The sequence below is a fragment of the Cherax quadricarinatus genome, chromosome 23, assembly GCF_038502225.1.
Source record: "Cherax quadricarinatus isolate ZL_2023a chromosome 23, ASM3850222v1, whole genome shotgun sequence".
NCBI lineage: Eukaryota > Metazoa > Arthropoda > Malacostraca > Decapoda > Parastacidae > Cherax > Cherax quadricarinatus.
Window position 1 is genome coordinate 10396585 of NC_091314.1, and position 12975 is coordinate 10409559.

At 39.3% G+C, this 12975-nt stretch overlaps 1 protein-coding gene across 23 annotated transcripts in view; it reads right to left on the bottom strand.

The window, feature by feature from the left end:
* LOC128685599 (protein bric-a-brac 1-like) overlaps positions 1-12975 on the bottom strand; it is a 518998-nt gene that overhangs the window by 203550 nt on the left and 302473 nt on the right. Inside the window, exon 6 of one of the 23 annotated variants that reach the window (XM_070087919.1) lies at positions 938-1097. The exons of 20 other annotated variants lie outside the window; for them this stretch is intronic. In XM_070087919.1, the coding sequence (XP_069944020.1) occupies positions 938-1097 (160 nt within the window). Of the gene's footprint in view, positions 1-694; positions 1098-6906; positions 7258-12975 lie in introns of those variants that run through there. 2 more of the 23 variants (XM_070087909.1, XM_070087908.1) reach the window with 2 other exon arrangements.

Sequence of the window (12975 nt, forward strand, 5' to 3'; positions counted from 1 at the left end):
GGTTATCCAGAATAAAATGATATATCCAATAACAAGTTCTGAGAAACATTATATATATACAGTGGACCCCCGGTTAACAATATTTTTTCACTCCAGAAGTATGTTCAGGTGCCAGTACTGACCGAATTTGTTCCCATAAGAAATATTGTGAGGTAGATTAGTCCATTTCAGACCCCCAAACATACACGTACAAACGCACTTACATAAATACACTTACATAATTGGTCGCATTCGGAGGTAATCGTTATGCGGGGGTCCACTGTACTAACCTAAGATTATATAGAGAAAAACTGCACAATGTTGGAAAACACATTTATAAAGGATCAGGCCAGGTAACATGTCTGGGGGTGTACGTGTAAGTTTCCATGAGGGTTCACAAGAGGAAAAATAATCTAGATTCTGAGAAGATCAAACAAGGCTTCAGGGATACACATTAGAAACTACATGTCCATGACAATTTATGTACAGGCATGCACCTTCAGGCTTTTGTATATCATAACAGGAAACATATACAATTTAATATTCATTATTTTTATTTTGAAATATTGTACATTTCAGTGAAAAATAAAGACCTTAGTGTTTCAAGGATATTGTGATTCCAATAATATCGCACCAAACAGTAAATCAACAAAAAACTATGCACTTAGTTCTAATAACAAAAAAAAAAAAAAAAAAAAAAATCAATCTAAATCAACACAATAATCTCCTAGACCTTGCTTAGAAAATACTGCTAATTCTTCTTCTCTTAAGGAGTCTAACTTTCTTTATTGATGATGTGTTACAATATGAGTCATCAGAGTGTTTCTGTCAGCACTCCGATAGGGGCACACTTTACACTCAAATGGCTTCTCACCAGTATGATTACGAATATGCCTCTTAAGATTATCCTTTGTAATGGCTGAATAAGAACAATATGAGCATCTAAATGGTTTTTCACCTGTGTGAGTGCGCATGTGATTCCTTAAATTGGTCGCTACATTCGACACATATGGACAGTGAGGGCACATATACAGCTTCTTACTGGTGGAAGTGAAGCCTTTCCCGTATCCTGATGCTCCTCTTCCTGTATTCATCAGTCCATCACTGTCCAGAACTACCTGTGGGGAACACCCATCTTGCTCAGTCATGAAATGAAAAAAAAAAAAAAAAGTGTATCATGCTTACTTTATCCACTGTCTCAAGTTAGAAATTTTCAACTATATTTAATTAAGAGTGCAAGTGCATCATTGTGGAAAGTTGTGATCCATGCCTTCCTAAGGCTATGTCACTAATATTTCTGATACTCTTATGTACTTTTCACTTTGTCCAGTTCTTCATCATACAGCAAATTACATTAAAATTATATGAGCAGATGAGTTATATTTATTAAACAGAACTGTATTAACAATGTTCAAACACTTGCATCCATTATTTTTAATTCAACCACACACCCAGGGATTTTATTACCCACAATTCCAAATTCCAATAGTTGAGGTAATTTAATTCTGATGATAGTGCGAGATGGCTAATGGAATAAAAAAAAAAGGTGTCCTCTGAAAAATTCTAAGTTCTTAAAAGCTTGACAATATAAATATATAAATCAACTTTTCCTTATAATAGTTCACTTGATATAATATTATTTACTGCATAATAATTATATTTATCAGAAACATAAAGCTTCTAACATTCAGTAATAAATTATTATTATAATTATGTACAGCACTACACCCATAAGGGTTATTCAGCACTGCAGCATGAGGTAGGATGGAAGAGAAGAGCAGATGAAGATGAGCAGTGAAGGACCTATCAGTGCTAAAAGCAAATCTCAAGGTAAAAGGAGGAACTCAAATGAGTAGTGGTAAATAAAGTAAAAAAATTTCACTGAAAGTAGTACAGTGAACAGCAAGGCACCAGGAATCTGAAGTTCAGATACCTGAAACCTATCTGGAGTTGTTTATTATAATTATAATCACATTATTATTATAATCAAGTTCAGGGGTCAGCGCATTCATGGCCTGGTCCGAAACCAGGCTTCCTGGTTGTTGACCCGATTGATCGACCAGTTGGTGTCAGCCGCACGCAGTCCAACACATGCGCTACAGCCTGGCTAATCAGGAACCAACTTGAGGAACTTATAAAGTTCCCTCTTGAAGACAGCCAGGTGTCTGTTGGTAATTGCCTTTATGTATGGAGGAAGCATGTTGAAAAGTCTTGATCCCTTTAAACCTACTGAGTTCTCTTACTGCACCCATCATCCCCCTGACATCCAGCACATTTTTTGCCTGACTCATGAAAAAAGAATCTGAGACTACTAGTATACCGCTTTCTTAATGTTGTTTTATTCCTGATGTTTTATTAAAGGTATTGATTATTTTATACAGTACAGTACATATATGGTAATACGATGCACATGGCAAGCTAATACACTCAAGTTCTCTTACAACACACACATACTGTATTTGGGCACCAATTAAAAGTACAGCATAATACGGTAGAGTTATGGTTTTCAGTCTATTTCTTTATTTCTCCACTATTACTGCTCTCTAGTTGCCCTTCCAGAAATACACAGATATCATGGTCCAATGATGACCCAACCTTCAAAATACATACCACCTCCAAAACTTAAATCCAGTAAATTAGTTTCCCAGCATATTTAATAAATTATGATATCTTGCCAAATGATCTATACTTTCACATAAATTTCTTTCAACCATACTTTCATATATTCACCAAATGGCCCCATGCCACTGATTGTTGACCCTGTGGCCTGGTGGCTAAAGCTCTCTCACTTCACACGGTGAGGGTCCAGGTAACTGGGTGTTAATCGACTGTTGTGGGTGGCATCCTGGGACAAAACTGGCCTAATTTGGACAAAATGCCCTGCATAACAAGCGGCTTTCTATACAGTAATTTAGCATTCATGTCAGCTTGGCCAGTATACCTTGTACATGTACTTGTAGAAATAAAGAAATTATTATTATGCTCATTTATGTATATGTTGTTGGTTCACATTTGTTTGGTAGGAAATAATTATCAAGAGATAATAATTATGTAGGGAGATGAGGGTGAGTTATAGCAGTCCTGTTCAAGGCTGATGCTGATACTAATCCAGCATATTCTTGTACCCACCACATGCCCTCTCTCCATCTAGCCACCCATCGCCCTTACCACAGCACTCTTAAACCACAGTTGTGAAGGTGCTTACCCTCACAACCCTTCTCACATAATCAAGCTCCCTCCTATACCACAGGTTTGGGTAGGTGCCTAACCTCATAACCCTTCCAACAACATATCCAAGCTCATCACAACTCACCTTCTCACATGCTGCCCAAGCTACTACCACCCTCTTCACAACCCACCCTCTCTCATGCCCAAGCTCCTACCACCCTCATTACAACCCACCTTCTCATATGCCCAAGCTACAACCACCCTCATCACAACCCACCCTCTCTCATGCCCAAGCTCCTACCACCCTCATCACAACCCACCTCTCTAATATACCCAGGCTCCTGCCACCCTCACCACAACCCATCCTCTCACATGCCCAAGCTACTACCACCCTCATCACAACCCACCCTCTCTCATGCCCAAGCTCCCACCACCCTCATCACAATCTACCCTCTCACATACCCTAGCTTCCACCACCCTCATCACAACTCACCCTCTCACATGCCCAGGCTCCCAACACCCTCATCACATCCCAGGCTCCCAACACCCTCATCACAACCCATCCTCTCACATACCCAGGCTCCCACCACCCTCATCACAACCCATCCTCTCACATACCCAGGCTCCCACCACCCTCATCACAACCTATCCTCTCACATACCCAGGCTCCCACCACCCTCATCACAAACCACCCTCCCACATGCCCAGACACATGTTACCTGCACACACATTTTTCACTACACCACACACCAAGGTGCTCACCACAAAAGTAAGAGTATTGTATCAGACATGATGGGAAAGAGGAGAGACTGAGAAGGAATGAATCTGAGAGATGGGGAGAGGAAGAATGAAGGGAAGGTAAAATGAGAAGACCCCATCTCAGGTTAGCATATTACAGTATTTAATAAGAGGGGGAATTGTGTGAGTGTCTGTTAAGTCAGAATACAGTAGAACCCCCGTATTCATTGATTCAGTATCTGTGGTTTCAGTTGTCCACAGTTTACCGCGGCCCAAAAATACATCTTAATTTTGCATAACAATGGCACCAAAGCACAAAAGTAGAGAAACTGGCAGTTCTTCAAAGCCTAAGAGAAGCCATGAATGCTTTCTATCAGTGAAAAAGTAATAATTCTCCATTTATTGTGCATTATTTATCAATTAAACTTTATAATAGGTATGTATAGGACTTATATATAGGGTTTGCTACTATCCACCATTTTGATATCCATGGTAGGTTCTTGGAATGTAGCCCTTGCAGATACAGGGTCCTACTGTAATGTTGAATGTCACAGAAAAGGCACTTAACGTACTCTGCTGTATACTTAATATAGTAGTGTCCACACAATTTACTGATACAGTGCACCCCCGTTTTTCGGCCGGTGCGGAAATCATACAATTCGGATTTCGAGCACTTTTTTCGGCAAAATTTTCCACCGAGTTTCACACATCCACTCAGAAATCATTGGTACCAGATGCATCTGGCTGGGCCGCTCACACGTTCGTTACTCACTCTTGGGCACATTAAATGTCTTATTTTACGTTAATATAGACATTTTCATTAATCCATCTATGATATTTTCTTCAAAATATCATAGCATGTTTATATGTTACATATCATATAAACATGCCTTTGTTACTTGTTCACTATGAGTGTCCCTCTAGTTTTAACACCATAGTAGCAATACTAATATGTAATAATAATCACTCCTGGGCACATTAAATGTCTTATTTTACATTAATATAGACATTTTCTGTAATCTATGATATTTTCTTCAAAATTATGTAAGAAACACATTACATAGCATATAAACATGCAGTGTTTATATGCTATTGAGGGGTCAGAGAAGGGTTAACATTACGTTTTCTCTGGTCCGGCTTCAGAGAAAACATATGTGAATCTGTGTTGGCCCAGTAACCGCCCTTATTATGTAAGGCTTTTGTTTACAATTCTCGGCACGAATTATTCATTACTTCTCCCTTTGTTTACGATGGCATCTAAAGGTAGTTGTTAGAAATGATTAAACTCGGTGAACATGGTATGTCGACGATAATAATATAGCTGTAGGCTGCAGTGTATGTAGCCGGTAGGTATACACCTGGGATGTAGTCCACCTAGGACTACAAATAAATAATACTCACCAACAAGAGTCTTCAATAAAGATATGTATGTAATGTTCTTTTATCATTAAAATTAGCCATATTTATTTCTCATTTTTTTTTGTACATAAAACTATAGTTATTCTCTATAAAATGTATTTTTTGTTAATATTTTTGGGTGTCTGAAGTGGATTAATTGGATTTACATTATTTCTTATGGGAAATATTATTCCGGTTTTCGGCTATTTCATATTTTGGCCAACCTTCTGGAAGAGATTAATCACGAAAAGTAGGGGGTCTACTGTATACTGCAATAAACATTGAAAACAAAGGAGTTAAAAATATAATTTTCATAAGAGGATTTAGTTTGTTATATCGAGGTCCATTATATTTATAAAGGGTTTACAGAATGTTGTTTTAAAGTTAATTGCTATAAAAAATACATATGGAATACTGCTGTTCCAGAGAACATTAAAGAATAGATTTTTTCATGAGAAAACTTGTTCTGATAATCGAATACTCAAATTACAAATGATTTTCAGGGATGCAACTTATCAGATGGAAAACCACTGTACCGTGTCTTTCAGTATGTACCCTCCATGAGAGTACACTGGATACAGTAGTGTAAACTCAAACACATAAAGTCTCTTGCTTACTCATTCTCTTGAACGGGATACTGGGCCAAGAGAAGGGCAGGAGAAAAAAGGGTGGATGAGTGAATTGGTTGGGGGTATGGAAGAGTGAGTGAGAGGGTGTCACTAGCATGAAGAATATGACCTAGAATTATGATCCTTAGGAGACATAAGATTCAAAAGATGGAGATCTACATACACACATCTGAATTAGTTTAGGTCATTTCCTTTGCCTAAAAAAGCTACAGCTATCAGCTGTAGGCACCTCACCTCCTCCAAATTCTTTTCCACTATCCCTCAGAAACCTGTTGTGACTACCACTGTATAAACCTTTTGTTAAAAATGACGTGATATACCAGTAGTTGGATTTTGTAACATACGAGTGTCTAAAAATAATGTACAGTATTGGCAGAGTAAGACAGAATATACAGGAAAGAAACAATACTAATTTTTTTTTTTTTCAACAAGTCGGTCGTCTCCCACCGAGGCAGGGTGACCCAAAAAAGAAAGAAAATCCCCAAAAAGAAAATACTTTCATCATCATTGAACACTTTCACCACACTCACACATTATCACTGCTTTTGCAGAGGTGCTCAGAATACAACAATTCAGAAGCATATACGTATAAAGATACACAACATATCCCTCCAAACTGCCAATATCCCAAACCCCTCCTTTAAAGTGCAGGCATTGTATTTCCCATTTCCAGGACTCAAGTCCGACTATATGAAAATAACTAATATTATTATTATTTAGAATAGATTTTGTCAGAGGTTGAAGGTTAAGATGTACACTCGTAACTGGTTATAAAAATGATGCGAATGTTTAAAACAAGTAAATGGTTGTGCTGAGCTGAAAAAAGGCTAGCACAATTATAGAAGGGAACCCAAGCTCTGAGGTGTAATGACAAAAAATTATAAGTTAATGTTGGCACAATGCAAAGAGAGAAAGAGAAAGTTAAATACACTTAAAAGAGAAAGGAAAAAAAATTTTTTTTAAAGAATTTATATAAGAAATAAAGATTTGAACTACATGTTTAAATATATTACTTTTTTTTATGAGTATTCAAAACATGGTATCTAAGAGTGCTCTTCTGAATGGCACGGTATGAGCACAAATCACAAGCAAAAGGTTTTTCCCCTGTATGTGTACGAATGTGTCTCATTAGTGTGACTTTCGTGGTGGCTCGATATGGACAGAGTGTACAGGAAAAAGGTTTCTCTCCAGTATGAGTTCGCAGATGACTTTTCAAATTGGTGGTAACTGGGGTACTGTAGGTGCAGTACAAACAATGACGTATCCTGCCGGAAGTGTCGAAACCCTGTCCCAAACGTGAAACTCCGCTTACAGCACTCCTGGCACCCTCGCTGTCCAGCCCCACCTGCAGGGGATACTTTTCTTACTAATTATCATTATGCATCAAGAATTTTCATACCATTAAAAAAAATTATCTTACATTAAAAGCTACAGATTTGAATAATTAATGTACGGAGCAAAATATATGTCCAGTTGTTTACTTTTTCTCATGTGAAGCTTACTACAGGGTGTTCCAAAAGTCTCCATACATAGCTAATTTTTTTTTTTTAGATACCCTTTAAGAATGTCTTTTCAAAAGAACAACATTTAGAAGTCATTCTCATGGGTGGATCAGGAAGCTGTCGCCAGGTTGCAATGAACTTTAACAGGAAACAGGGCAAGCACATCACACATAACACTGTTGCCGAACTTACTGTGAAATTCAAAAAGACTGGAAGTGTTGCTGACCAAGTGTGTTAACATGCATTCACTATGAGTGGGAAAGGTATGTCTGTGTGTGTTCACAAAGAAATAAAGGTATACTTTGCTAAGGTTGCTAATTTTCCTTATGTACGGAGACTTTTGGGACACCCTGTACTGATCATGATTATAAATATGATCATGTTCTATGGGTTAATTCACTTATTTGCCAAAGAATATTGTTTACCAAATTTGTTTCACCAGAAATGGAACTAATATAGCGTTCAAGTAGAGTATTTATATGAGACAGGGGAAGTATAGTACAGTATATGAACATGCAAGGTAAAAAAAAAAAAAATAGAATAGGGATAACAAGAAGCCACAATTGTAAATTGAGAAAAAGTGCAACCAAAAGGAAAAGGGGGAAATTTTTCCTAACAAATTAAAATGAATTAAGAGGAAGTTAAGGTGCTACAACCACTGAAAATTTAATTATGTGGCGACAATTACTGGAGTTGCTCAGTCTGCCTCCTTTCTTTCTCCCTATCTTCCTTTCTCTCTCCCTCTCTTCTTCCTTTTCTTTCTCCCTCCCTCTCTTTTTCCTTTTCTTTCTCCCTCCCTCCCTTCCATTTTCCCCCCTCTTCCTCCCTCCTCACCATAACCATGATTTTGCAACATTGACTTGAATTCTAAACAGTTAGTAATTATTATTACAGCTTCTCCTCACTTAACGACGGAGTTCCGTTCCCAAGACCACGTCGGTAAATGAATTCATCACTAAGTGAGAAGCATACTATAATTGTAGTGGGTTTGTGTCAGCTATCTCTGATATTGTTATAACGTCACCTTTGCACCACTTATAACATTTCTGGTATATTTTTAAATGTTTATACAGTAGTGTACTGTACATTGTAATAAACAGAATAGAGGAAATCAGCTCTAATATACAGCAGACCGTCGTTATACACGGTTTTGTTTGGCACGCTTTGGTTATAGCACTACAGTGGACCCCCGGTTCGCGATGCTATCGGTATCCGATAAATCCGGTAACCGATGCATTATATCGCAGAAAATTTGCCTCGCTTCCTGATACAAAACCCGCTATGCGATGTGGTTCGTACGAGACGTGTCCATGTGTGGCCTGAACTGCCCCGTGTGTGCCTGTTTACAAGCCAGCCAGTGTGCACGCATCTAAGGATACATTCGGTACATTCCATATTATCACTGTTTTTGGTGCCTGTTTTTGCAAAATAACTCACCATGGGCCCCAAGAAAGCTCCCAGTGCCAACCCTTCGAGACCAAGGGTGCTAATGACTGTTGAAATGAAGAAAGAGATAATTGCAAAGTACGAAAGTGGAGTGCGTGTGTCATAAGAACATAAGAACATAAGAACATAAGAACGAAGGAACACTGCAGAAGGCCTACTGGCCCATGCGAGGCAGGTCCAAGTCTCCTACCGGCTTAAGCCAATGCACCCAACCTAGTCAGGTCAGGTCACATTGACTTAAGGGAGGAACACGGCAACCGACCTGGTAGCACAAGCTATCAGGTTGAACACCAAAATGGTACAAAATACCGACAGGTTGCTAGGTAAGACACACATGCAACAGCTAGGTATCTTTATTGTGAAACGCTTCGCCTACACAACAGGCCTCCCCAGTCAAGCACAGGAAAGGTCGACAGAGGCAGAAGACACCCGAAGACGATGCAACCAAGTTGTATAGTAAACCCCCAATCAACCATCTCTACTATAGTGAGCAAGAAAACGGCAATCAAGGAAGCTGTTCTTGCAAAAGGTGCAACTGTGATTACGAAACAGCGACTGCAAGTATTAGAAAATGTTGAGAGACTGTTATTGGTGTGGATATATGAAAAACAGATAGCAGGAGATAGCATCTCTCAAGCAATCATTTGTGAAAAGGCTAGGCAGTTGCATGACGATTTGGTAAAAAAATTGCCTGCAACTAGTGGTGATGTGAGTGAATTTAAGGCCAGCAAAGGTTGGTTTGAAAGATTTAAGAATCGTAGTGGTATACATAGTGTGATTAGGCATGGTGAGGCTGCCAGTTCAGACCACAAAGCGGCTGAAAAATATGTGCATGAATTCAAGGAGTACATAGAGGCTGAAGGATTGAAACCTGAACAAGTGTTTAATTGTGACGAAACAGGCCTGTTTTGGAAGAAATTACCAAGCAGGACCTACATTACTCAGGAGGAAAAGGCACTCCCAGGACATAAACCTATGAAAGACAGGCTTACTCTGTTGATGTGTTCCAATGCTAGTGGTGATTGCAAAGTGAAGCCTTTATTGGTGTATCACTCTGAAACTCCCAGAGCATTCAGGCAAAAGAATGTCCTCAAGGCTAATTTGTGTGTGCTGTGGAGGGCAAACAGTAAGGCATGGGTCACTAGGGACTTTTTCTATGGCTGGTTACACCATGCATTTGCCCCCAGTGTGAAAAATTACCTAATTGAAAATGAATTAGACCTTAAGTGCCTCCTGGTATTAGACAATGCCCCTGGTCATCCTACAGACTTGTCAGAGCGACTTTGTGGGGACATGAGTTTCATTAAGGTCAAGTTTTTGCCTCCTAATACCACTCCTCTCCTGCAGCCCATGGACCAGCAGGTCATTTCCAACTTCAAGAAACTGTACACAAAAGCTATGTTTGAAAGGTGCTTTGAAGTGACCACAGAAACTCAATTGACTCTAAAGGAGTTTTGGAAGGATCACTTTAATATCCTCAATTGTGTAAAACTTATAGGTAAGGCTTGGGAGGGAGTGACTAAGAGGACCTTGAACTCTGCCTGGAAAAGACTGTGGCCAGAATGTGTAGACAAAAGGGATTTCGAAGGGTTTGAGGCTAACCCTGAGAAGCCTATGCCAGTTGAGGAATCCAATGTGGCATTGGGGAAGTCCTTGGGGTTGGAGGTTAGTGGGGAGGATGTGGAAGAGTTGGTGGAGGAGGACAATGAAGAACTAACCACTGATGAGCTGCTAGATCAACTTCAACAGCAAGAGGCCACACCTGAGGAAATTGCTTCGGAGGAGGGGAGAGAGAAATTGAAGAAGTTGCCTACTTCAAAGATTAAGGAAATCTGTGCAAAGTGGCTTGAAGTGCAAACCTTCATGGATGAAAATCACCCTCAGACAGCTATTGCAAGCCGTGCTGGTGACTATTATACTGACAATGTTGTGAACCACTTTAGGAAAGTCATAAAGGAACGAGAGGTACAGGCCTCTATGGACAGATATGTTGTGCGACAGAGGTCCAGTGACTCTCAACCTGGTCCTAGTGGCATTAAAAGAAGAAGGGAAGTAACCCCAGAAAAGGACTTGCTACCTCAAGTCCTAATGGAGGGAGATTCCCCTTCTAAATGCTAACACCATCCACACTCTCCCCTCCTCCCATCCCATCAATCATCACCAGATCTTCATTAAAGGTAAGTGTCAATTATTCTTTCGTTATTTATTGTTATTGTTGGTATTGTAATTACTATTCTATTGCATTAAACTTAATATTTCATGCAGTAAAAGTTTTTTTTTTCATACTTTTGGGTATCTTGCACGGATTAATTTGATTTCCATTATTTCTTATGGGGAAAATTGATTCGTTTTCCTATATTTTTGTTTTACGATGAGCTCTCAGGAACAGATTAGTATTGCGAACCAGGGGTCCACTGTATTGAAGAATTGCGGCATATTTCTGTATAACACTTCGTAAAATTAACTTAGCATGGTTCAGTTTGCGGGAGGGGAAAAAATTTGGAGCGCGCATCACACATGGGATACACTGCTTGGCTGTGGGTTAGACCATTAAGTCAACGGGGGAGACCTACCGCCATCCCTCGCCACCACTCCCACCACCCTTGTCCCAGTCTTCGGTTCATATGCATGTAGAACAATCCTCTGCTTGGAGCTATGTGGGGTTTTTGTTTGTGGGTTGCATTTAGATCTTTTAATTGCCATATCTTAAATCAGCCAAGCAATCATGGCACCCAACAGGCATATAAGTGTTGCTGAAAGTGGCAAGAAAAGGTATAAGCACTTAAGTCTTAGAGTCAATTAAGAAAATAGAGATATCAGACAAGAGACAGCCTGTGGCCATGATGAAATGTCACTTTGTGCAATTAAAAAGAATGAGGTGAACATATGAGTTTGTGTGACTTATTTGACGGACTGACTGACTTGACCTACTGACTGACTTATTTGACTTACTTGACTGATTTACTTACGTGACTGACTTGACTAACTGACTGATTTGACTGATTTATTTGACTGACTGACTTGACTAATTGACTGACTGACTTAATTGACGTGACTGATTTACTGACTTGACTGACTGCCTTACTTGACTGATATGACTGATTTATTTTGCTGAATGACTGATTTACTTGACTGTGCTCTGAAACAGCTGATGATGCCTTACCATCAGCTGTATAACGTACTGCAGGGTAAGAGCCCAGAGATTCATTACAGAATTTATGCACACTCCAATACAACCATTGACTTTAGTACCAGAACCTCTACCATCCACTTCTGCCGACAACCAACAACCATCCACCTCATCCCAGGAGAGCCACACCATGCATATCCACTCTCTTCACAATCATCCACAAATACTATTACCCACAATTTAAGGTAAGAAATACTCTTATTTCTATTACATTTGTAGTCTTAAGCAGTAATATATCATGACAATGAACTACAATTACATATTCACTCTTATTTTTGTAAGATCTATTGGTATAAGAAAAGGGTGTTTGGCTTTTTGGGGGCTCCCAGGAATGTAACCCTATTTTCCCGTAAGTTCTTCAGTTTGTCTAACATGGTTTTTAACTAACACGACATTTTTAGGAACGTAACTACCGTGTTAAATGACAGTCTACTGTACATTATTTGGGCATGCATACTGGTCAGAGAGCCCGTTGTAATTCTGAGGCGTTGGTAAACGAGTATGTCACCAAGTGAGAAGAGGCTGTACTTTCATGGGGGAAGTGTTAAACCCATCAGGGTCATAAAACATCTGATAATTAAATCTGATTCAAGGAAGGGGAGCTCCAATTCCTTGCATGAAAAGCTCTGCACACACATTTGGTAATGTAGTACAGTCCACGATAACTCACGCAGTACAACACTTCCTCAGCAAATATAAGAAGCATTCTCACAGTGAGTATGTGCTCACTGTGAGAATGCTTATTAACCTGTTATCTGTTCAAACATAGATCTACGTTCTCACTGCCAGTGCTCAGAATATTTTGAAAAAAAAAAATTAAATTAAAGAGGGCAATTTTCTGTGTATAATGAGACAAAAAAACAATTTAGGGTCAGTACTTACCAAGATATAAGACCGAGAAGTTGACACTGGATGCTCACCTCAC